A 26,007-nucleotide genomic window follows, 5' to 3' on the forward strand; every position below is an offset into this window, starting at 1 on the left:
CTTTTTCGAGCAATGTTGATTTTATTTTTTGTGTTAGTCAAAAGAGAAAGATACTTTTAATATTTTAAATCTGGGTTCACCACCTTCCTGTAATATCCAAGTTTCCTTTTTATTTTGTAACTCTTTATTATATCAAAAATTCTTTTTAAATTTACATATAATAATATAATAATATTTTTAATATTATCTTTTATTATGTAATTATTTGTTATCACATATTTCCTTAAATTTAAATGTAATAATATTTTATATTCTCCAAGGATGTAGTCTTGATATTTCATTTGGGGAGTCTCCATCGTCTATATTGTTTATGTTACTTTATGATGATAGGATAAGGAATATTGATTTTAATATTAAGATTATAATTTATGGGTTGGTGCAAGCTAATGCTGGTTTCTCATGATGCTTTAATACCAATGCAAACCTAGAAAAACAAAAATATGTTAACTTGGAGGGATAACTGGAGATACTTATGCTGTGAATTTAAAGATGGCATAAAAACATGAAATGTAGGAAAATGACTTGGATTTTCCAATATATAATTTTTATTTATAGAAATTGTGTCTAACTATGTGAATTTTGAGTTTTTCTGACGTTATTGTGTTTTTCATGCAAAATATAATGCATATGTTTATGTGAGTACAACCTTTGAGTATCTAAATAGTGAAACCTTGCTATAAAAACTTGTAGAGATGTAGAAAACAGATTGTTCCCGTGCACAACTATTTTTCCAAAATGTATAATCTTAATTTTATAATCTTTTTTAGACTATGAAAGTCATTATATCCATGAAATTACAAGACCTTGCAGTGGTTCAACCTAAAATGGTCTTATCATTATCAAACTATCCTTTAATTTTTTTATATAGTAAGCCTTAATGTCCTCTATTGCACCATATATTTTTTTCCGAGGCCCCAAAAATTTATAGCTGAAATAAATGAGGGATGTATTTTAATATTTTGATATATATCAAGAAACAAATGTATTTAAATTAGTAAAAGCTATTTATTTATTCTAAATATATATATATATATTTAGAATTTGCATAATCAACTCTATATGTGTATATAGTTTCATGGACAATGGATTTGTCTAGCTTATAGAAAAATAACATCAAAGATAGAGATATATATGTGTTTTCTCAAAAATTGATGTTTTCATGTATTTGTAGCCCAAACCACCAGGTTTGTGATCCTGAACCTATATCTAAAGCAATCAAGTCACCATGCATGTAGGATTCATACTTGGAAAAAAAAAATGTGTGCACATGTGCATTTTTAGTACCAAAGACATGTGTGCATTCTTAATGCAAAAAATGGGTGTGTTTCTAGTGTTGGGAACACACAATCATTCCTACAACTAGTGACTTTAAAATCAGGAACCAAGAAATAGACACACACACACATAAAAATGAAACCAATTTTTTTTACTTAAAAGTCTCTCGAAAAACCCTGAAGGGAAAATTAGTGTAACATATGAGGGTGTATTTTATTATTATGTAGAAAAATGGAGAGTACAATAATTTGGATTCCTCATTGGCGATCAGAAAAAATCGTTCTGCCTTCTACATGACTTTCTCGACCTACGACAACTGAAACGACCTCTCTCTGAAAACTCACACGGTGGTTTCTAGCTGCTTGCACTGGCTGCTTGGCCTCTTTGCAAAATAGTTTTGGCCTCCCATTTCTTGCCTCTCCAATACTATAAAACTGTAGGGAAACTCTCCAGAAATATTCTTTGTTTGTCCCTCAATCATTGATTCTCTCCTTTTCTGGCTCAAACTCTCTTCCTTATTGAATCATGGTAACTAGATAACTCGATCTACCAAGGAAACTCACTCCCCTCTTGTATCTCTCTCCAACCCATTGAATTTCTCTTATAATCTCTCGTTGGAGCACCAATGGCCATCATTAGATCCTCATCAACGAATGAGATCATCTTAGACTCAACCTGTGTGATTTTATGGAAGTTTCTTGAGCATAAGTCGATCTCCTTAATTAATTCACTTTAACTAACCATTTTTCCTTAGTTAAACTTTGGAAAAAAATTAAATGAGGGCTAATTAATTTAATTAAGGCATTTCACAAGCTTATCTCAAGAAACCCTTTTTTGTTTTTGGATATCTCATGTTCCTTAGCCTATTAGACACAAATCAAGACTATAACACTTGTTTGATGCTACCAAGAAACACACACTAAAACTCCCTCTTAGTGAGGAAGGCGTTCTCTCCACTCCAACATATATCCTCTGTAGCTGGACCACACTACTAGTGTTTGAATACGTAACATGTTGTTAATGTCCTCCATGCTACTGTGCATACTCCGATTCACCTACTAACCCTATAGTTAAACCACTCTACATCTACGTTGCTTGTTGACACTACACTTCTTCCAACACTTCTTGCACTACATTTTATCTCATGTTGTTGTTGTTGCTGCAACTATTGCAACTAAGAACTGATCTATTGTCCTTGCACCTAGCTCCTGCAACTGTTCCTTATGTCTATGAATGAAACCATCTCTACTTTTTTTATTGAGTATCTTACTGTGCCCAATTGTATATGCACCTCTCTAGTATATAACTACAACTAGTTCTACACTATCTCTCAAGATCTAACTACACCTTGCTGATATTTTGATCCTCCTACTACTGAATATTGTGGGACCCGTAGCTAAAGTAATGATCCATGAGGAAACACTTGTCTGATGTTATACCTCCTCAGACCCTACCTGATCATGTAACTCTAAAGCCTCATGATCCTTCTTCATCTAGAGGTATAATTGATACCAATGCAAACTCCTCCAACCTAGAGGTCAACTCATATATTCCTGCCGAAGTTCTTGTCTATTGCTCCCCCTTCTTTTCCTTCTTTCTTTTGGGACACTCGGTGACGTAGTGACCAAAATTACCACATCTGAAGCATTTTGACATTTGATAGGTCCTTTTTCTTCTTTTTGCCTCCCTTTGATTTTTGTCACTAAATGGGACTCTTATTCGGCTTTCCCTTATTGACAAGGGCAACATTCTCCTCCTCTTTCTCAATCTTCAACCCTTTGTTGCTATTGTTGGTAGTACCATAAATAAGATCGAGCCTTAGCTCCTCATGTGTGAAGTCACTCCAAATACGTTCCCAATATAGAATTTTGTCCCATCTAGCTATTCCCTAAAGAAACGTTTCCCACTCTCTAGTAAACCCATCCAAAGCTACTCATACAAGTTCATTGTCTTCAGGTTTTTCACCTACAATTACTAGCTCATTTCAGACATTCTAGATTATGGTGAGATAGGGAGTCATGCCTTCATCCTTCTGCATCTTTATGGTCCTCAACTTCTCCTTGAGAATCATTTTTTGATTCTCAATTGGATCTTGGTATAGATTTATAATGACATCCCACATTTCCTTTGTTGTACTCTTTGCTGCATTATACGGGACAATATGGTCTTGAACTCCATCGAGGATCATCCTCTTCACCTTGGACATATCCTTCATATACTTGTGGAACTAGATAGAGTCTACTGGTACAACTATGATTGTTGTCACGAACTCCTTTAGTCCATGCTCATCCAAAAGGAATTGCATCCTAGCCTTCCAGACACCAAATTTTGAGGCTACATTAAGTCCATCCTATCTCTGAGACCTACTACTGTCATCTTAGTGAACCGAAAATAACTAGAGACTGAAACTAGAAATATCCTTCTCTTCCCTGCTTGGTCCTCTATTTTTCTACTTGCACTCCCTAAGGAATGTGCAGATATTCCTCCGGATGTCCTTCTCCGTCTAATATACTGCCTTCAGCTACTTACCGAGACTACTAGCTCTGCCTTCTGAATGTCCTTCTTTGGGAAATGGCACATGAATTGTAACCTATGCAAATCGAACTTGCTATTGAAGAAAAAATGCATTGGAAAAATAATTTTCCTACCTCATCCTATCGCTACTGGAAATCTCAAATCTCCTTCCTGAAGCTGGAAATTAGAAAGCCTCTGAGAAATTCTGGAAATTCCTCTTAGTGTTTTTTTCTCTTCCTTCCCTGCGTAGATCTACAACTGCAACCCTTGCTGCAAATATTTTGTGCCCAAGTCTACTCAATGAATCACCTGATCTGCTTACCGGAATCGCTTCTCGACAAATCCACTACCTGTTGGAATTATTCTATGGCCAAATCGAACTTTTCTTGCACTTTGCCTCTGGAAATCAATTATTTCCCAACAATTCGCACTACCTGACTGACCTACACATACTAGAGAAATTGTGCTCAAATCTCCCTCTGAAATTGGGCAATCCTGCTCCTCTTACTTTTGAGCTTTTGATATGATCTTCAATGCTCTGATACCATGTGAACATTCCTTCATTACAATTACTTGATATTATTCTCCTAACTATTAACAATTTAATTTTTTATGACAATTAATGAATAGTTCACAAATGCAATCTTCATCATAAAAACACTGCGGAAAATAAATCAGGAATTGAGAAATAGATGCACACATAAAATTGAAACCAATATTTTTGGACTTAAGATTCCCTAGAAAAACCCCGAAGGAAAAACCGATGCAACAAATGAGGATTTATTTATTATTTTGCAGTAAAATGGAGAGTATAGTAATCTGGATGCCTTACTGGAAGTTGGAAAAGTTTTCTATGTTTTTTGCATGACTTTCCCGACCTATGGCAACTAAAACTACCTCTCTCCAACAACTCATATTGGGGTTTCCGGCTGCTCACACTAGCTGATAGACCTCTCTGCAAAAAAAAAGTGGCCTCCCTTTTCTTGCTTCTCCGACATTGGAAAACTATAGGGAAACTCTCTGGAAATATCCTTTGTTTCTCCCTCAATCACTCATGCTCTCCTTTTTTGGCTTGAACTCTCTTCCTTGCTAAATCACGACAATTAGATAGCTCGATTTGCCAAGGAAACTTACTCCCCTCTTGTATCTCTCTCCAATCCATCAAATTTATCTTATAATCTCTCACTGGAGAACCAACAACCGTGATTAGATCCTTATCAATAGCTAATATCATCTCAGACTTGATCCACTTAATTTTTGGAAGTCTCTAGAGCATAAGTCGATTTTCTTAATTAATTCACTTTAATTAACCAGTTTTCCTAAGGTAGACTTACGAAATAATGAAATGATGGCTAATTAATTTAATTCAGGCATTTCACAAGCTTATCTCATGAAACCTTTTCTGGGTTTTGTAGATCTCATGTTCCTTAGACTCTTAGACATAAATGGAGACTAGAACACCTATCTGATGCTAACAAACAACACCAACTAACAAGTGGTTTACTTCTTAAAGCCATAGGTCAATATGGGAGATCCCATGAGACTAGGATTGAGGATTAACACCCCATTTAAGGTGAGGGAACAAATCTATAGTAAAAAACTTTCCTTATTCCAAGTCACCCAATAATCCACGCCCAAAATTCCCAAGGAAAAACAAGCATAAGCACCCAATTTCACAATGAAAAACATACCATTTGGGTTGGAATTCCCACCTTCAAACATATGCTTTCGACAAATGGGCAAGGGGACATATGACTAAAGTAGGGAATAGAGATCAGATGGCACAATGTATCAGCTACACTGGTGGATGTCACGAGTTGATGGCTGTCAGTTGAAGCGATATTTAGGAGAAAATTTCTCCTATGGGGTCACCCACTTTTTGTGGGTAACATAGACGTTAAGAGTTTTGAAGAAAGGTTGCATCCTACCTTCAACCATCCCCGAAAATTGGAATTTATCTACAAATTATAGGTGTGTGATAGAAATATTTCCAGCTAATGATATACCTCTAAAACCCCCCACCCCCGTGCTTTACCTCCCCTAATATCCTGCTTAAGTATTTTGCTACTAGGAGGAAGAGTAAAGGGGCTAGGGGACATCCCTAGTTCATACCCTTTGCCCAAAATAAGGGTGATGATGAACCATTGATGAGCACAAAAAAATATATTGTAGATGAAAAAACTCACTACCCAATGGATCAAAGGAACTTCAAAACCCAAATGAGTCATCAGAAGCCGAATGTAATACTAGTTTACTCTATTGTAGACCTTGGAGAGGTTGATCTTTAGGTCCACACCTTTCAAATTCCGAGTTTTGAGACTATGTAAACCTTCCTGCACCACCCCCATAACTTCATGGATCTAATGACCTTCCAAGAAACCAAACTACTATGGGGAGATTACTCTCGACAGGATGGGCTTGATTCTTTTGGAAATTAGCTTTGTGATTATTATGTAGTTGCATATTGATATTGGCCTGAAGTCATCAAAAGTATGGGGATGATCCACTTTTTGGATCAAAGTTATGAATGTGGAGTTGAAAGTAACCATAACTATTCCTCCCATTCTTGATTCCTCTACCACCCTGAGGAGGTCTTCTTCAAGAAATTCAAATAATCCTAAATATAATTCCACTATCCAAACATCCATCCCCAAGCTCTTATCCTTTTGGAAACTGTGTACAACCACTTTGAGCTCTTCTTCAATGATTTCCTGCCTAAGCTATTGGTTACCCTCCTCATTCACAAAACTTGGGAAAATTTGTGCCAATTGAACAATATTTGCTATTGAATTTCCCTCCTTTGCTTAGAAGATATTACTGAAACGACTTTCCCCATGAGATCCAAAATCTCAAAAGAGGAGGCTTGGTTCCCTTATTGATCCTTTAGCTTCCATATTATGTTGGGAATTTTCCTACCCTTGGCATAGTTTTGGAAAAACTTGGTGTTATTATCCCCATACTCTAGCAAAACAACCCTATTCTTAAGCCTCCAAGTGGCCTCCTTTTCCTCCAAAAATATTCTCCTAGTGGCTTCTAATTGAGCCAACCTTCCCTTGTATTCTTAAGTGAAAAGCCCCCTCCATCCAATCCACTTATGATATCTAGTTCCTCTTCCACATTCCTGAGAGCTTGTTCATCCATCACTCTTTTCTGAGCTTCCCAATGGAGGGTAGCTTGTTTGATTTTGGACAATTTTGAAACAAACCAAACCATCACTAAAATACCTAGCTGATGATTGTAAGGATTCCATGCATCACGCACCATTTCTAGGAAATCTTCATTATTCAACCAAGATGAGTTAAATTTGAAAAGACTTAATGGTTTTTTACTTAGTTCTCTAATTTCCAAGAAGATTGGGTGGTGATGAGAACCCACCCCACACCCCCCCCCCCCCCCCCCCCCCCCCCCCCCCCCCAACACACACACACTTCCTACCCATTTATGTTTCATTATTCAACCAAGATGAGTTAAATTTGAAAGGACTTAATGGTCTTTTACTTGGTTCTCTAATTTCCAAGAAGATTGGGTGGTGATGAGAATCCCCCCACACACACACTTCCTACCCATTTATGAACTAGCGACAATGCCTCCACCAAACTCTCCACCAGAAGAAAGTGGTATAGTCTCTTGGCCACTCTTGCCTCCCTAACTTTCTTATTTCTCTAGGTCGGCACTGCATTAACCAAACCCACATATACTACGAAATGGTCCAACAAGGAGTGTGTAAATAAATCAGATAGTAAGTTTGGCATTACATGTGGCCCCCACACTTCATCTACACCCAGAGAGAAATTTAGGTCCCCTCCTAGGAATAACATATCTGAGATTATAATTTCCTTATGGAGCAGACCTTCATAGAATTCAACTCTTTCTGCATAGGGCCCATACACATTTACAATCAAAAGTTTTTTTCCTAGCTATGTCGAGAATAATTCCATTCCTAATGTTGATTTAAAGCTCTAGGAGTAGAGAGAGAATATGTTTCGAGGGTTCCATCCTATTGTCAATCCCCCGAATTGTCCCTAGGCATCGGCGCAAAAAAATTCCAACCATGAAATAGGGCTTCTAATAGGCTTATTATTGCATTTTTGTCACCCAGGGTCTCCTGAAGGGGAATGATATCAAGATTGATTGAGATAACCAACCTGTGGAGGGTTAATTTTTTGGAAGGGTTAGATATACCCCTACAATTAAAGGATTGTATTATCATAAGTAACCCCCGTGCCCCATCGATGGATTGTTGTTTACCTGTTGCCACAATAAGGCAAGCTTTAACCTAGGCTTTGGCCAAAAAATATTTTCTCCCATGGCCCTTTCCATCACACAAGCCTATCAAGCATTGTCCCAACCCCACAAAACAAATCAAGGATACACCCTAGGAAATCCTAAGCCTCAGGTTATATCAAGAACCTGACTCAGTAGAGTCTCCTGAAAACAACTCTTTTGTTGACACAATCATGGGAGGACATTGAGGGTCAAAAATAGGGCAAGCACACATCGCAGAGGAAGGATTCGGAATGGGAGGGATAGGGAAAATGAGAGAAAGAGACTGATCCACCAAAGCACCCCACCTTCAAATTGGAAAAATAACTAACAATACTTGAAAGAGGGAGAGGAGGAGATAACTTACCCTGTGGAATGTCCTCTTGTTTCCCTGGTGCTTTTGGATTTTCTAAACCCTTCTCTACTACTTTGGATGTTTCTTTCTCTATACCTGCAAACTCTCCCCCTGAGGAAATTATAAGGAAGGGGTAGCCCCTCTGGAGATGAGACTATCTGCATCTGATCCACATCTTACAAAATTTCTTTTACTCTCGAATCATCAACTTGGAACACCCCTCTTTTCCTTGTTTCTTCTAGAGGTCTGTCTCCCTTTTTCCCATGAGAGGGGAGTGAATTGTCTCTAAGGATGTGACCATATTGGGGACACCTCCTGCTTGGAAAAAGTGTTCCTTTGTAATCCAAAATATGAGTGAAGGAATGACCGAGAGGCCAAATCTCTAATTTAGTCTCCAAACCATATTTAATGTCCAACCTTACCAAAATGTGCGTCGTTTTTAACCATATAGTTTCTTTGAAAGACATGTCCGCCTCTAAGAAAGTCCCTAACTGATTCCTTATTACTTTGAAAACATCCATATCCAAATATTGAACTGGTAGTGCTGACAACCTAACCCATATTATATCCAGATCCACACTTGCCTTACTGGTGTAAAAAAGTCTCTTGAGCAAGATTGAAGATGAATTAGTTTGCTAGTTCCTCTCCAAAACCCGCTCAACATCATCCCCTTGGCTAAATTAGAGCAGGAACCAACCTTTTGCAAGGGTTTAGACCACATGGGACATACTTATCTTGAGGCTCCAGACCTGGGCCATCCATTCTTCAATTGACCTCGAGCTCAAAGGACACCCTCAAACTCGACCCACTATTTCCAACTCCAACATTTGGATAACTTTATTTATCTAGACATCGTCACTGAGGACTGTATAGATTTCCTCTAATTTCCTCTTTACACACATAAAATTCCTCTTCTTGGAGCCTGAGATTCCCTTAAGACCTGTTGGGGAAACCAAATTTAGGCTTGTCCAAGACTCTCCATGCTCTCCCTGGCTTCCTCGACCCTCCTTATGGGAACTCACTTCTTGCTAGGCTTCTTTCCACATGGCTTCTTCCACCAGGCTTTCGTTGCTAAGGAGAAAACCCTTTTCACTTCCTAACAATGCCCCCATTATGGCATATGAAAAAAAACTCCTCAGGAAAGATCCCTATGCCCCTAAATAAGTTGTATATATTGAAACAGTTGGTGCTCAAATCTCATCCTTCACATAACCTTCCTTTCCACCACTTGCCTCTACCTTACTAGGAATTTGATGCCACCCATGACCAGGGGTATTTTCCACTTGTTTGAAGTTCCTATTTGAAATCCTAAATCACCTATTCCAAGTAGAAAGCATCGGGGGGTTTAGAAAAACCTTGGGTGAGGCTTCCCCCACTAGACCATGAATCGAACAGTTTGCTCTGACTTTTGCTTCATGTCCCCTAAGATGGTCCCTTTCAAGCCTAAAGGAACCTCTTTTAATGGAGGAAATGAAGCCACCTTAGTGTCAATGGACCCTCATTCATTGGCCAAACCTCCATCCTTAGGACCCTCTACGCATACTAAAGAAAACTTGTCATTTGTCTCCCATATCTGGCAGAATTTGTGAGGGTATGAGGAATAATCTACTTGGATCTCCTCCATGGATGCCAACTCAACCTCAATGGGGAGTTTTTAATGGAAAAATGAGAAATTTAATTTAATCATTATATCAACTTGGTCATAATCAAATGGGCGACAATAGTGTCCATAGTGTAATGCAATAAGAGTCACACTTTGATCTCAATGACATGGGTTTATTCCATATCAACTTCAATGATGATAATAACTTGAAGATCTTTAAATCAATAAATGTTGTATCTTTTCTAATTTTCTAGAAGTTGCTTTGAGAAACATGCTTTGACGTTGGGGATTGCATTCTATAACATGGAATTCCTTTGAATTAGGTGCTAAGTTAGAGGGGATTCCATTATGATAAATTCATTACTTCCTTCAACTTAGGTGCTAGATTTGAGGGGTGTCTATTATGATAATTTGTCCAAGAATTGCATTCAACCTCATCCCTTTTCGTCATACCAATTAGTGGGGAAAAACACAATGATGATAGAATCCTAAACTCTAGTTGATGGCTTAATACCACATAAAACTTATAAGTAAACTAGGTTCAAGATTTTATTTTAGCAATATAGGTTAAGCCTTTGGAACAATTTTGATGTTGGTCCCTCTAAGTTTGCATAAGAAGAATATTTGTGTTGTGAGTGTCGTTTTGGAAAGAAAATAAAGAATAACAACTTTAGAGATCATAAAATCCCGATGTTAAAAAATCCTTGAAAATTATTGTATTCAACTATAAGAATATTATGTTTAGATGTACCATTTGACATGGAAAAGGCCACTTAAGAACAAACTAACAAATAATTAGATACATTGAAGGAAAATACAAATCATATGATGGACAGGGAAATCATTTGATTGATACCAACTTACAACAAGGCAAAGAAACTCCACCAACCTAAGGCAACCATCCCAAAAATCCCTAGGACTTTAGCTAACTCCAATAACCACCTCAAAATGAGAATACATTACCAAAAAATATAAACGAGATGGTGGAAGTGTAAAATAGGACACTATAATCCAAAAGGGAAGCCACTCTTGTAACCAACTAGAACTATAAATACACATGAAAGTTTAATTCCTAAATAATAAAGACACACGTGAATATGACAAAAAGTGCATTTTAATGTGTATTAAAAAAATTGCAACAAATTGTATTTTAATATGACATAAATTGTGTCACATGTCTACCTAAAAAACACTAAACTCCTACATATCCATAAACTTGCATGCATATACACCATGATTACAAGGCTAAATAGAGTTCCACTATATATAAGTGTGTGATACACATAACGAGCAAGGTGCTAGCATTGTTGCATAGTGGTGGAAACTGACAATGATACATTTACAAGTGTCAAAAGGTTTGCTATCTAAGTGTAGCAACTACTTGTATCATATAATTAAATATAGAAGAAAAAATCCCACAATAAACAATACATACATAAATATGGTGAATGAAAAACATAGAAATGATCAACATATCAACGACCACCTTAAAACCTTCAAATCCAATGGCTTCCATTCGCCCATAACAAGTCCACCCATAATTCGAACATCTATGAGGGTCACATAAACTAGGATGAGAACGAGAGTCTATTCATGTGGTCTCTTCTAACCCATATTTGTTGTAAGGTCTAAAGGCCTAACCCCTCCCCCAACATCACATTAAAGTCCCCTTCGGTAGGGTAAAGCTATGAATGTGCTATGTTGCACTAGGCTATGAGTAAAGGTGGATATGGATGACTAAGTCTGACCAACATTTTAAGCTAGGGGAAGATGCTAGGCAAGGGGGTTAGGCCTTCACCCAAGAGAATGAGACCTTAATAATGGGTCATGCGTCGTGTGATGATCCCACATCCCACCCTCTAGAATTCACTAATGTCAAAATGGTTGATATGACAACCTAAAACAAACTCAACCCATAATTTTCTAAATACACCCCTCATTATTATAGGGAAATTTGCCAAATACTATAAACTACCTATCCATCCAATTTTCACACAAATGCATTTCTTTATGACTAGAAATTATATTCTAATTCTTAGATTAATAAAAAAGGCATCCATTCTTATTTTATAATGTTGAAATCTCATCTGTATATATCAATGGGCCAGTCACAGCCCCTTTGTCCAATCACCACACGTGACCGGTCAAAACCCTTTTGTCAAATTAATACGGCAACCTGCGCTCTGCAACATCATCGCGCTACGTGGATCAGGATGGTCAACTGAAAATACTTATGAAAATGAAGTCTACTCTGCAACATCATCGCTGATGCACTTGCCACATCGCCACGTCATCCATGACAGGTGCAGATCGGCATTTTACGTGGATCAAGATGGTCAACTGAAAATACTTACGAAAATGAAGTCTACTCTGCGACATCATCACCGATGCACTTGCCACGTTGCCACGTCATCCATGACAGGTGAATATTGCCACGTCATCCATGACGTAGTTCATGAACCTTCTTCATAAAGTCTGTCTTAATTTAATCAATCTCACCCAACATTGTTATTGACCGCCGTGTGTGAGAACAGCATAGCAGTTACAACTACAGGTAGCATTCCATAGATCCATCCATTTGATTTTGCTATTGACAGTATGTAAGGGTTTGTATTCTTCCAAGATAATGGGACACTAAGCTTTTGACATTTGTTTTGCAGACATATTTATATAAAAGTAATTCTCCAGGTTAAGATGGCAGCACTGTAAGTCACTGCATTGTTTGTTTTTTATTTAATTTATTATATCCAAACTTGTACCCGATTTACCAAAATATTTTCTATGGCATCGTGTTGCTCGACTGCAGCTATGCAATTCCACCCGCTCTCACGTCCAAATCGGAGCCTCCTCCATTGTTTGATGGAACGACCAGGTGGGTAGCTAGATTTTTATCGTTACTGTATCTAAATCATCACTTTCTGTTGGAATGTGTATAGTATCATACTTTGTTTAGCGATTAAATACTGACTTTGATCTGGGGTTTGCAGATTGTATATCAGTGTGACATGCCCATGTGCCCAGCGAGTTTGGAGTGCCAGGAACATCAAGGTTTTTATCTTGCTGATCCCCTCTTTTGTGTGGGTAGGTCTTCTATTGATATAAGATACCATTATGCAATGACTGAAACGATTGAAAATAAAATGCAAGGTCTTAGTGAGATTCAGTTAGTTACGATTGATTTGCAAGACAGACCAGCATGGTACAAGGAGAAAGTTTATCCTCCGAACAAGGTTGGCTCTTGTTTCTATATTTATCTAATTTTATTTTTCTTTTAGTTACTCAAGGGCACTTGGATCCGCTATTTGGGTCATGGTTTAATTGCTATGTAATTAGGGCCTGTAGTGTAAAAACTTTGTTATTAGTTTCTTATGTTGATCCGAGTAGATGCAAAAGAGAAATTAGATGGGTTGGTCCTCGTTTTACCTTAGCTCGGGTAACAGGGAACATGCTTGCACATTAACAAGCAGTCTAGCAACCTTTTGTTAATTGATAGAATATTCTGTTTGGCTCAGTGGATTTGATTTATGACCAAGTAAATTGGGTGGGGATCATAGGGTTATTGCATGAGCTGGATAAGGTTATTACCTTGCTATCTTGCCACAAACCCAAATCTTTTAATATATGTGCATTGTGCTGGCTACAAATTAGTATGTTGTCAGATGCAACTTGAATCTAATAAGTGATTTATGAGATAGCATACTGTTGCTTAGGGTTTAGATGCAACTCCAAGCTTAAGATCCACACACTTCTCACTGTGTCCTGATAGGTTTGAAGCTTAGAGTTCAAATGCTACTCCAAGTTTATGAGCCATCCTCTCACAGTTGCTTGAGAGGCTGCAATGTTTTTGATCATCACGGTTTTAGCCTTTTACAATTTGGGCATGGAATAAGAAAGACAACACAGATTTGGGATTGCTTTTAACATTGCTAGTCAACTAGGAAGACCTATTTCTTGTGTGTTTGTGTGTGATCATCACTAATCTTTCAAGCAAGGAACGTGCAGAAATAGAAGTGCCAAATGTCAAATGTTACAAAAGGGCCAAATGTCTGCAAGATATAGAGCGGAACTTGCAAATAACTCACTATTTTCAATTTTTCAGGTTCCTTCTCTTGAGCACAATGGCAAGGTCACAGGAGAGAGTCTGGATTTACTCGAGTATCTCGAGAACAATTTTGAAGGACCTAAACTTTTTCCCACGGTATGTGTTACCCTACCTGAATATTGTTAATTTAGGTCATTAGCTAAATCAAAGTGTCTCAATGGTCAGGCACTTCGTATTTGTCAATTTTAGTTTATAATGTTGAAGCCGTTAGAGACTTTTTCAGGGAAGCAGGGTAGGGTTGGAACCTGAGCTGTAATACCTTTAGGAGTTATTGTCTAGCTTTACTGCCAGAGTCTATGCGCTATAACTTTCTTGCCATTAAACAGGATCCTGCGAAAAAAGAGGCTGCAAATTAGTTACTGAAGTATTCAGATACTTTTACAAAAAATGCATTTATCGCTTTGACCAAGCTGGATTCTGAGACTGCACAAGAAGCTGGTAAGAACAATTTTTCAGAAGCCATCTCATACATTTGAATAAGATGTCTTATATTCAATGGATTATGAAGAGTGTGGGTTAATATAAATGCACTTCCCATCATGACAGGGCCTACTCTTGATTATTTGGAAAATGCTCTGGGAAAGTTTTCTGACGGGCCTTTCTTTTTGGGTCAATTCAGTGTGGTACTCCATCTTTATATGTTGTTTGCCATTTGACCTTATATTATATTATGATCCCAATTGACAATTTAGAGATGTATACCATCACTGCAGGACATTGCATATGGTCCTTTCGTTGAAAGAGCTCATGTTGTGTTTCCTGCATTAAGGAATTATGATATCATAGCTGGTAGGCCGAAACTATCGAAATGGATTCAGGCAAGTTAAACTTCTCTTTTATTTGCATTACTCCCTATTTCCAGCGGGGTGCAAAAATGATTGGTTTTCGATTTTTATAATAGATTTTGTGCTTATGTGATAAAAATGCTTAATAGTATTCTGCCTTGAATACAGGAATTACATAAGATTGAAGGATATGCGAAAACAGTATCCGATCCCGAGTTAATTGTTGAAACATACAAAAGGATACGGGTAGCTTGATTCTAATGATATATACTATGAATAAAGTTGATTCACAATGCATCTTTTATACATTTTTTCTTATATTGCATTGCCCACGTGTGAAATGATATAAAAGATCTTAAACTCATTTATCTTTGTTGTTATGCAGGCTAATTATGCAAAATAACTGTGATGGCGGGATGTAGAAATGATCGAAGGCTGCCTACATATAGTACAATAAAATCTATTGGATAGGAGAAATTATGTTTATATTTGTAAAAGAGAACTTGTAATAATTTTTGTAGTTGCAAAAGTTTTAATGATACATACCACTGTCCATACGCTGGCATGTATGGAGTTAATAGTTATTAATAAAATTAATATCTTAAATATATCAATGTGTTTATTATATATATATTTTTTTCAATAGAATGTGTTTATTATATTTCTCTATGGAGAGATGTAATTAGGATTTTGGTAAGTTCTGAGTTTTTTTATTAATTAGGACGAAAATAATTGATTAAATGATATATAATTAAATATTTATTTAAAAAAATAAAATAGATATTAGTTGATAAATTTTCATTTTAAAAATACATTTTAAATAATAAAAATCATTCTTTTCAAAATTTCTTTCTTTCAAATTTTAAAAACAGTCAAAATGGAGAAGAGTTAAAATATATCTCATTCATATCTTTTTCAAGCTAGTGCGGAAAAGTTAAAATATATCTCATCTATATCTTTTTCAAGCTAGTGTAGAAGTCTTTGCTAGTGCAGAAAAGTTAAAATATATCTCATTTATATCTTTTTCAAGCTAGTGCAGAAGAGTGAGACTGTATCTCATTTATATCTTTCTTCAAGCTAGTGTAGAAGGGTTAGACTATTTTTTTTTTATGTATTTTTCAAAATTAGAAGAATTAGACTTCATTTTTTACTATATGTTTATTCAATTATAAAAAGAAATAATACTAGCATTAATAACACAACCATATAATTTAAATGGTTGGCAGAAGTGTTAAATTATGGTATGTTCTATGCTTAGAGTAGTTTACTTATTTTTCTTCTTATTAGCCACAGATTAGCAATCACATATACATTAAATAAAGTGCAGATAGAACATTAAATGATCAACAGAAAACAAGCCAAGAAAAGAGACACAAGATGTGGCGGCTAGCCAGGGACAACCCTCAATGCGGGGAAACCCTTTGATCAAATCTTCTTTTATCTTCAATAGTTCAGCAAAGAGAAATAGTACAAAACCTGAATTCTGTAATTTTATATCAGCAGCAGCAAACCCTAGATCAGCAAAGTCAAACTTGGTCAAACTAGCTGAAATTGACTCTAAAATACTTGGTCAATTTCTAGTCAACCTGTCCTCGAACAGCCTGAAGAAACAACTCTTGAGCAGCCCCAAAAGTTTAGTCAATTTGCAGACTTTTGAAGTCAACTTGCAGCCCTAAACTAGGGCAGTCAACACCGGTCAAACCAGAGGTCAGATCACCTTGAATTTCATGCCAAAAATTGCGGCCCGCCTAGGAGAGGCGACCACACCCAATCCGCACTTCTGGAAGGTCAACGCTGGTCAAAGAGATGAACTGTGGCCCTAGCGTCCTTCTTTCTGCATCTTCCTTGCCCTAGGACATCATCCTTTCAGCCACACATGTGAGAGAGAGAGAGGCTCCTTTTATGCGTAGGGGAGAGAGAGAGAGAGAGAGAGAAGATGAGTGAATTGAATTGTCCAAATGAGGAGAATACTCCTTGTATTTATATGCAAATGTTGAGGTTAAATAGACATGACTGTTGGGCTTCTGAGCCTACATAAGTTCACTGGCCGACCTTGACAATTTGTCCATAATCAAAATAAATTCATATCTCCATAAATACTTATCAGATTCGGATGATCTTTAGATCAATCCTACACCTCTCGATGAGAGGAATCTAGGAAAAATATCAGAAGCCATAAATAAGGTGATCCACATGGAGTTTGGCCCTAGTTGCCAATTTTAACATTCCCTCTCAACTAGGGAGAACTTCATCTGCAATCTGTCAGACCGTCGCTGCTATCCATCCATCAAATGCATTGTCTTGTACAGCTTGACCCCACTTTGCTCTGCTCTGCTTTGCTCTGCTCGAATTATGAAGAAGAAGAAATGATCGAGGATGTATCATACCATCCTCCACTGACCCGAAGTCAGTCTCAGAGTGTGAACCACTCTCGCTGATCCTAGATCAGTATCATTGATCCTAGATCAGTATCAATGATCCTAGATCAATGGAGGTCATCCTAACATAGGGAGTGCGGTAGATACAGCGATGCGTCCATCGATAGTACTACTATGGTCCCTATCCTCATTTCCCTACTCATTGATCAGATGAGAGGTACTTCCCATGAGTCTCAGACTGCATGGGTAGGATGCCTCGATAGGAGAACTAATTATCATGTCCACAAGAGAACAAATCATCCTATCTAGTGGATGCCATGGAGAACTAATCATCTTGGCCTACAGGAGAACTAATCATCCTGCTCCACAGTCGCCACAGAGAACGAATCATCCTGGCCCACAGGAGAACTAATCATCCTATTCCACAGTCGCCACGGGGTGTCACAGGGGAAGGTTGAACCTTTACCCTATACATAGTGCACCACTAGGGGATGGTGAGTCGCCTTGTGGTCACATGTCACTCCAAGAAGTACCCCGCGCCCCCCTGGAGCTCCCAGAGCTCAATACATCATACTCGACCCTCATAAGAGGGTCTCTGAATGACACCAAGTCATTCTCGGAAAGTCAGGAATTTGACCTTTCCTAGGGGCTTTGTCAAAATGTCGGCGACCTGTTCATCTGTATCGATATGTTGGAGCCTTATTGCTCCTTGTTGCACCATATCTCGAATATAGTGGTACCTGATATCGATATGCTTGGAGCGATCATGAAATACGGGATTCTCTGATAAACGGATCCCGCTCTGGTTGTCACACAGAATCACGGTGGTATCCAATGTAAATCCAAACAGCTCACTGAAGAGCTTTCGCAACCAGACTGCCTCACAGGAGGCCATGCTAGCAGCAATGTACTCTGCCTCGGTGGTGCTTAAAGCCACTGACTTCTGCTTCCTACTCATCCAGGATATCGAGGTAGATCCCAAAGAGAAATAGCACCCGGAAGTGCTCTTTCAGTCCACCACACTGCCTGCCCAATTAGCATCAGTATACCCAAGTAGTCTCACATCTCCGGCAGTGTATCTCAACCCATGAGTGATTGTGCCACGAAGATATCTCAACAGATTCTTGGCACCAATCCAATGTGAGTGGTGAGGCTCAACCATATGTTGACTCAATGTGTTGACTGCAAAGCATATATCCGGACGGGAGTTCACCAAGAACATTAATGCTCCAACGAGTTGACGATACTCGGTAGCATTTCGTAAAACAGGTCCGGCAGCACTACCGCTTAACTTCTTGAAGTCAAGCTCCATCGAGGTAGTTACGGGCTTGCAGTCCACCATGCCGAATCTCTCTAATATCTTCACCACATATTTTCCTTGAGATAGGGAAATCTCCCCTGGCTTCTGCCAGACTTCCAGTCCTAGGAAATAGTGCATAAGTCCTAGGTCTTTCATCTCGAACTCAGAAGCCAGCGCCCTCTTACATTCGTGAATGAGAGGGTCTGCACTTGTTAGAAAGAGGTCGTCAACATATAGCACCAGTATGAGAATCTTGTCATCTATAACCTTAAAGTAAAGGTAAGGGTCGGCTTCACTCCTAGTGAATCCCAACTTCATTAAGTAGCTATCGATCCTCTCATACCATGCTCAGGATGCTTGCTTTAGCCCATAGAGGGCCTTCTTCAACCTGCACACATGAGATTCTCGATCATAAATTTCAAATCCTTTGGGTTGCTCCACATAGACCTCCTCTTTGATCGAACCATGTAAGAAGGCAATCTTGACATCCATCTGATGTAGGTTCCATCCTTGCGAAGCAACAAGGGCTATGATTGAGTGGATGGTGGTATATCGAGCAATAGGTGCAAATATCTCGTCATAGTCTATACCTTCCTTCTGGGAGAAGCCACGAGTGACAAAACGAGCCTTATACTTTTCCGCACTTCCATCAACTGCATGCTTTATCTTGTAAAGCCATTTTGAAGTGACAACTGCTTTGTCTTGGGGTCTGGGGACCACATCCCAAACATCGTTTTTCATAATGGACTCATATTCCTCGGTCATAGCATCCTTCCATACTTGATGCTTGACGGCATCTGTGAATGACGAAGGCTCATTTTGGATGATCGTGCTCATGATGGTTAGGGATCCCCGATACCTGTTTGGCTTCTTACTTTCACGGAAGGTTCCTCGGGGTGTAATTTGTCCTTCAGCATCATCAAGTGTCCCCTTAAGCCATGAAGGCCTCTTCCTAGAAGAGGAAGGCTCTTGCAGAGGAGGATCAATAAGATCCATAGGTTCTTCCACATCGGGCATTGTCTCATCTTCTTTTTCCTTCAGTTCCCCGGTGTCAGCTTCTTTAGATCCCCTTAAAGTAGGAAGATTGTCTACCTTGCTAAGAGCCATATCTTCGTCAAAGGTGACATCATGACGAATCTCGACTTCCCTTTGACTAGCGACATAGATTCTATAGCCCTTAGTATTTTCGCTATAGCCCACGAAGATTCCTTTCTATCCAGATGCACCCAATTTATTCCTTTTTTCTTTAGGCACATGAAAATACACAGGGCTTCTAAAAATTATAAAATGAGATACGTCTGGTTTCTTACTAGTGAACATTTCTTCGGTATTCTTGGAACCCAATGCTTGATGAGGGCATCGGTTTTGTACATATACAGTGGTATTTGCAGCTTCAGCCCATAGAAACTTTGGAAGTCTTTGATCATGGAGCATAACACAGACAGCTTTCACAATTGTACGATTCTTCCTTTCCGCCACACCATTCTGTTCAAGAGTATATGGCGTAGAAGTCTCCCTCTTAATTCCAGCCTCTTTGCAAAAGTCATGAAACTCATTGGATTCATATTCAGCCCCATTATCAATTCTTAAGATCTTGATCTTCTTTTCGGTTTGATTCTCGATCAAGGCTTTGAAGTGCCGAAACCAGGAGAACACTTCATCCTTCTTTTTCAAGAAGTATATCCAAGTCTTGCGAGAATAATCATCTATAAAAGTGAGGTAATATAAATATCCTCCCAAGGAGTTCACAGGCATCATACCGGATATGTCTGAGTGAACCAACTGCAATATATCGGAGGTCTTGCTTTGGCTTGAGGGGAATGGTCCCCTTTTGAGCTTCCCTTCGGCACATCCTGGACATACACCTTCTTGCTCTAATCTGAACTCGGGCATCCCGATCACCATTTTTCTTACATCGGGTAGAGCTTTATAATGAAGGTGAGCAAACCTCCGATGCCATAGTTCGGACTGAAGAGATTTGTCACAAGACATGACACCCAACAGACTTCCACCGACCTGATATAATGAATCAAGTTGAAACCCAAGAGTAAAAACATCTTTAAAGTTCTTTTTCCATACACGTACCTTGCCATCGCTGAAGGCCACCTTGTAGCCTTTGTCTTTCATTGCCGAAATGGACACCAGGTTCTTTTTGAGATCAGGTACATATAATACATCTTGTAAGTGGATGGTATTACCCTGATTCAATTGAAGAGTGACATTTCCTACGCCTTTCACGTGATATTTTGAATTATCTCCAAGAACAATTTCTAGGTTGGTTTCCTTCTCTATCAGATTATAGAGAGCTTCTTTGTAACTAGTGAAGTGCCTTGAGGCACCACTATCAATAAGCCAATTTCCCAATGAGTCCGGGGGAGCAGTAGTAGATAGATCTGTTGGTAGATAGTATTCATCTTGCTTATTGTTAACCGTGTTAGATTCATACCTGGAATTTCTTGCATTCTTGAATGGTTGTCCTCTTCCTTGATTTCTGACACTTCTTTTACCTCTACCATTTGACCTGCCATTCCTTCGATTTCCTTGAGAGGAATTTTGATCATCGTCCCGGTGTGAGTCCCTTTTATCAGGGCACTCCCTAGCATAGTGACCCGTTTTATTGCAATTGTAACATCGTCCTTTTCTTCCACCCTTTGGTCCAACCTTTCCTTTGAATTTAGCCCCAGAATTGTTTCTTCTTTTAGTATGAGAAGAAAAGGCAGAGGGATGACCTTTAAGTATGGGCATTTATTGCTCTTCCATCCTTGTTTCTTCTTGAATGCATTTGGCCATTAATTCCTCAAATCCAAGAATTACGTTATTGTTGAGAAGAGTAGTCCTGAATATATACCATTCAGATCACAGTCCTCCAAGAGTTGTGAGTGTCATTTCCCTGTCAGGAATTACTTCCCCAATAGATAGGAGATCGTCCTTGATCTCGGTGATCCTTAAGAAATATGCTTGCATACTCTCATCTTTTCCATTCTTAATTTCCTTCAACTTATTTCTAAGAAACAAGACTTGATTTGCATCATTAACTTTAAATAAACTCACCAGTCTATCGTAGATTTCCTTGGAGGTGTTCAGCTCGGAAACATAGGCCACCAAGCGTTTGTCGATAGAGTCCCGAATGATATTCCTTGCTTTGACTTCTCCCTTCATCCATTTGTTCCTAGCAACAATAGATGCATTTGATGGAGGCTCAACAATCCCGCCTCTCACATGGTCCAACACTTCCTGCTCTTCTAATGTTAGATCGAGAGACATCTTCCATCCGTGATAGTCAAACTTCTCACAAAGTTTGTCTTCAGCAAGGAAGTGTGTTAAGGAACCCATGATTTCTTTAATATAGCCTTGCCAACCTTCTCTTCGGTTATTTCTCTTGCTCTTGCTCTTGCTTGGGCTTTGTCTTCACCTCAGCTTTGATACCATGTTAAATTATGGTATGTTCTATGCTTAGAGCAGTTTACTTATTTTTCTTCTTATTAGCCACATATTAGCAATCACATATACATTAAGTAAAGTGTAGATAGAACATTAAATGATCAACAGAAAACAAGCCAAGACAAGAGACACAAGATGTGGCGGCTAGCCAGGGACAAACCCCAATGCGGGGAAACCCTTTGATCAAATCTTCTTTTATCTTCAATAGTTCAGCAGAGAGAAATAGTACAAAATCTAAATTCTGTAATTTTATATCAGCAGCAACAAACCCTAGATCAGCAAAGTCAAACTTGGTCAAACTAGCTGAAATTGACCTCTAAAATACTTGGTCAATTTCTGGTCAACTTGTCCTCGAACAGCCTAAAGAAACAACCCTTGAACAGCCCCAAAAGTTTAGTCAATTTGCAGATTTCTGAAGTCAACTTGCAGCCCTAAACTAGGGTAGTCAACACCGGTCAAACCAGAGGTCAGATCACCTTGATTTTCGTGCCAAAAATTGCGGCCTGCCTAGGAGAGGCAACCACACTCAATCTGCACTTCTGGAAGGTCAACACTTGGTCAACGCTAGTCAAAGAGATGACCTGTTGCCCTAACGTCCTTCTTTCTGTGTCTTCCTTGCCGTAGGACGTCTTCCTTTCAGCCACACATGTGAGAGAGACAGAGGCTCCTTTTATGCGTAGGAGAGAGAGAGAGAGAGAAAATGAGTGAATTGAATTGTCCAAATGAGGAGAATGCTCCTTGTATTTATATGCAAACGTTGAGGTTGAATAGACATGACCGTTGGGCTTCTGAGCCTACATAAGTTTGCTGGCTGACCTTGAGAATTTGTCCATAATCAAAATAAATACTTATCGGAATCGAATGATCTTTAGATCAATCCTACACCTCTCGATGAGAGGAATCTAGGAAAAATATTAGAAGCCATAAATAAGGTGATTCACATGGAGTTTGGCCCTAGTTGCCAATTTTAACAAAAGGCAATATGCATAAATTCATAATAACTAGCAATTGCACCAAAAAGTGCAAAGAGAGACTCATAGGTTTCTTTTGTAGATATGTATGCCATATGCCATGTTTTGGCATATGTTAATTTATATGGATCTTTATTATATATAATAAGCTTAAACTTAAACCACTAATTTGATTTATCTCTAACAAAAATACTAAAAATAGAGAATAACGACTATTAGAAACCACCATTTAAATTCAATTAAAATAATTGGATTATAAAGTCATAATAGAATTATTATGTTCACAGTAGAATTATTATTTTTATATTATAGTGTGAGCAAACCTCTTTCCTCCAAAATTTAGGGTATAAACATCGATGAAAAACAAACAATTTGTGTAGCTTGAGTTTGTTGGCTTAGTGTGCATGTTGTTTAGAATTGAAAAATGGTTGAGAGAGAGTTGATATGAAAGATTATGCATAGATGGTGTGCTTAACAAGTCGATGATATCAAAATTATTAATAAAATATATTTTTATGGGGTTGATAATAGATTATTTTGGTGGTTGGATAGTTATAAAAATATTTTTGTAAATTATAACAATGAATAATGAATAGCATTGCATATTTATAAAAGTTTAAAAACAAAATGATGTACAATATAGCTATGAAAATAAAGGTAATGGATTCCATGGGAGTAGTTCAATTGGCTATGACAATGTTATAAAGTAATATGTAAAGTATGAAATTTAAAGTTTAAATCCTCATAGGTTAAGCAAAAAAAATAAACAAATCAATTTGAAATTAAAATAATATATTTAAACTGCGTTTTGGGGGCTCTCCATTAATTAAACTCCGATTTCATTGACCTCTCGAAATTCTGTTAATTTAAGTGTGAAACAATGTGAATCATTGATTATTCTGAGACTTGCCAGAAATATAAATTCTGGTATTGTATTCCTTGTTCTGTCACCAAGTACTTACGGAAACCTCAAGTATTTACGGAAACTTGTGATTCTACCAGCACGTTCATCAAACATAACCAAATCGTTCTATCATCAAGAGCTTCGACGCTTAAAATTTCACTTTTCAATTAAAGATCATTTAATTTAAACACCAACACCAAAAGTGCTACTGCAAATACATGCCATATGCCTGATTCATTTTAATTGTATTTTTATTTTATGATGGTTAACTTCTATACCAATCCAATGGGGGTTGAAATTTTATTGAATATGAGCGACAATGTAATATAAATTGCAATTTTTCTTCCCATAGCACTGGTAAATTTATTGGACCTTATTTTTCATGCTATATAAAACCCCAGTAACAATGTTATAAAAAGATCCTTTATCCTAAGATGAAATATGTGTCCTCAAAGACTACAATTGGGGATGTAATACTTATTTATGTTCTTTCCAAAGTGTTTACGCCTATTACAATTTATTTGTCTTTATCATGATCGAAAGTTCAATTATTTGCCTCCTTATAGCATCGACCCACCTTGAAGTTTGAGTGCGATCTAAGGACATAAGTTGGTTGTTCAATGAGAGGCTCAGTAGGCAACATGAAAACCTCCTCATCTATTGTGAGAGCCCTCTGAAAGAAGATGATATCTCCATCTTCAAACTGGCTATTTTCCCACAAGCCATCTGAAGTAAATATTAGGAACTGGTCTTGTTGTTTGAGATGTTGAACATGTATTGATGGTTATGTTGTCAATACTAACCTCTGGATTGGGACTAGACACAAAAATTGAGCAAACAAAGGGTCCCTGTTGAACTCTGACTTTTTCATATATATATATATATATATATATATCACCTATTAACCTTGATACCTATATAATTCCCTTGACATGCCATACACCTTGTCTTAAAACAACAATATGTGCATTATCTGGGTGAAGCGCTTTTAATTCCTTTTGGACCTCCTCCACAGCTACGTTATGTTCAACAAACAATCTCTCTACTTTAATTGATTTCTTTGCTCGGCACAAACTGTGTGCATCATTGGGGTGAAGCGTTTTTAATTCCTTCTTGACCTCCTCCACAACTACGTTATGTTCAACAGATAATCTCTCTACTTTAATTGATTTCTTTGTTGGGCACAAACTGTCCAAAACAACTCTTGAATCGCCAAGATTTGCAAGATATAACATATTATTGGATATTGCTCCTACAAGACAACAAAATCTCATAGAAGCAATGTGTGGTTATGTTGACCAAGTCCTTTTAACAACATGCAAAAATTATTCTTCTATTGTACTGACTACTTTCAGAATAATTTTTGCAGACATTCCCCTTGCTCTGAGGCAAATTCATGGAAAAGTTGCACAAAAAGCACATATACAGATCCCTTCATCCAATAGATGCTACAACCCCAATCATGGCACATGCAACCACTAATCATGTTGTTCACCAGACATCAGGTTGATGTCATTAACATTTCACTACTTAGGGCTACAAAATTGGAAGTCGTTGTTTCAATTAGGAACCAATTGATGAAGCATATTGCATTGCACTTTAAGAGCTAAAATTGCTCATAAAGAGCCAAATATGCCTCAAGTTTAAAAATAATAATAATAATAATAATTATAATTATAAAAACCTGTCACGTGCAATGATAACCCCCAATGAAACTGCTTTCATTCTTGAAAAAATTTAGCCATGGTAATTCTCATCATTGTCCTCAATTCTTCCAATCCAAGGTTCATCGTAAGCTAGGATTATGAACTCTGGTTACTTTTCGACCACGGGAGCATGTTCATCGGCGCAGAATGGTGATACATCCGGGCAAAGCTGAAATACTCTTAACAAAGAGCCCAACTAGAATCATCCTCGTCGTGGCCACGCTGGTAGGGTTTCTATGAAGGCTCCATCAACCCAATGAGTGCCTGTCATCAACCAATGCAAAGGACGGACAACCCCGAGACCTTGTTGCCAGCCTGTCGTTGCCCATTGATGATCAAAGAAGTCCCGTCGTATGTAACTTGGGCTCTGGCATTGCATGATCTCGACGCCACTGGTTTTGGGTGAGACA

At 38.0% G+C, this 26,007-nt stretch overlaps 1 protein-coding gene, 1 long non-coding RNA gene and 1 pseudogene across 2 annotated transcripts in view; 2 read left to right on the forward strand and 1 right to left on the reverse strand.

Moving 5' to 3' along the window:
* The first annotated feature begins 12,670 nt into the window (after positions 1 to 12,670).
* Positions 12,671 to 26,007, forward strand: part of LOC149188096 (glutathione S-transferase L3-like) — a 193,664-nt gene continuing 180,327 nt past the window's right edge. Inside the window, exon 1 of the mRNA XM_089411577.1 lies at positions 12,671 to 12,715. Coding sequence (XP_089267703.1) covers positions 12,705 to 12,715 — 11 coding nt within the window. The 5' untranslated portion in view covers positions 12,671 to 12,704. The remainder of the gene's footprint in view (positions 12,716 to 26,007) is intronic.
* LOC149188097 (uncharacterized) lies at positions 14,808 to 15,482 on the forward strand. The gene is made up of 3 exons (XR_016255802.1): positions 14,808 to 14,930; positions 15,066 to 15,143; positions 15,283 to 15,482. It is a non-coding gene; the product is annotated as an uncharacterized LOC149188097 (long non-coding RNA).
* On the reverse strand, positions 24,436 to 25,264 carry LOC149188098 (putative protein phosphatase 2C 78 pseudogene; annotated as a pseudogene).

The sequence above is a fragment of the Pinus tabuliformis genome, chromosome 3_1 (assembly GCF_031772625.1).
Source record: "Pinus tabuliformis cultivar Carrire ecotype Pingquan chromosome 3_1, CPIR1, whole genome shotgun sequence".
In the NCBI taxonomy this organism is placed as follows: Eukaryota; Viridiplantae; Streptophyta; class Pinopsida; order Pinales; family Pinaceae; genus Pinus; species Pinus tabuliformis.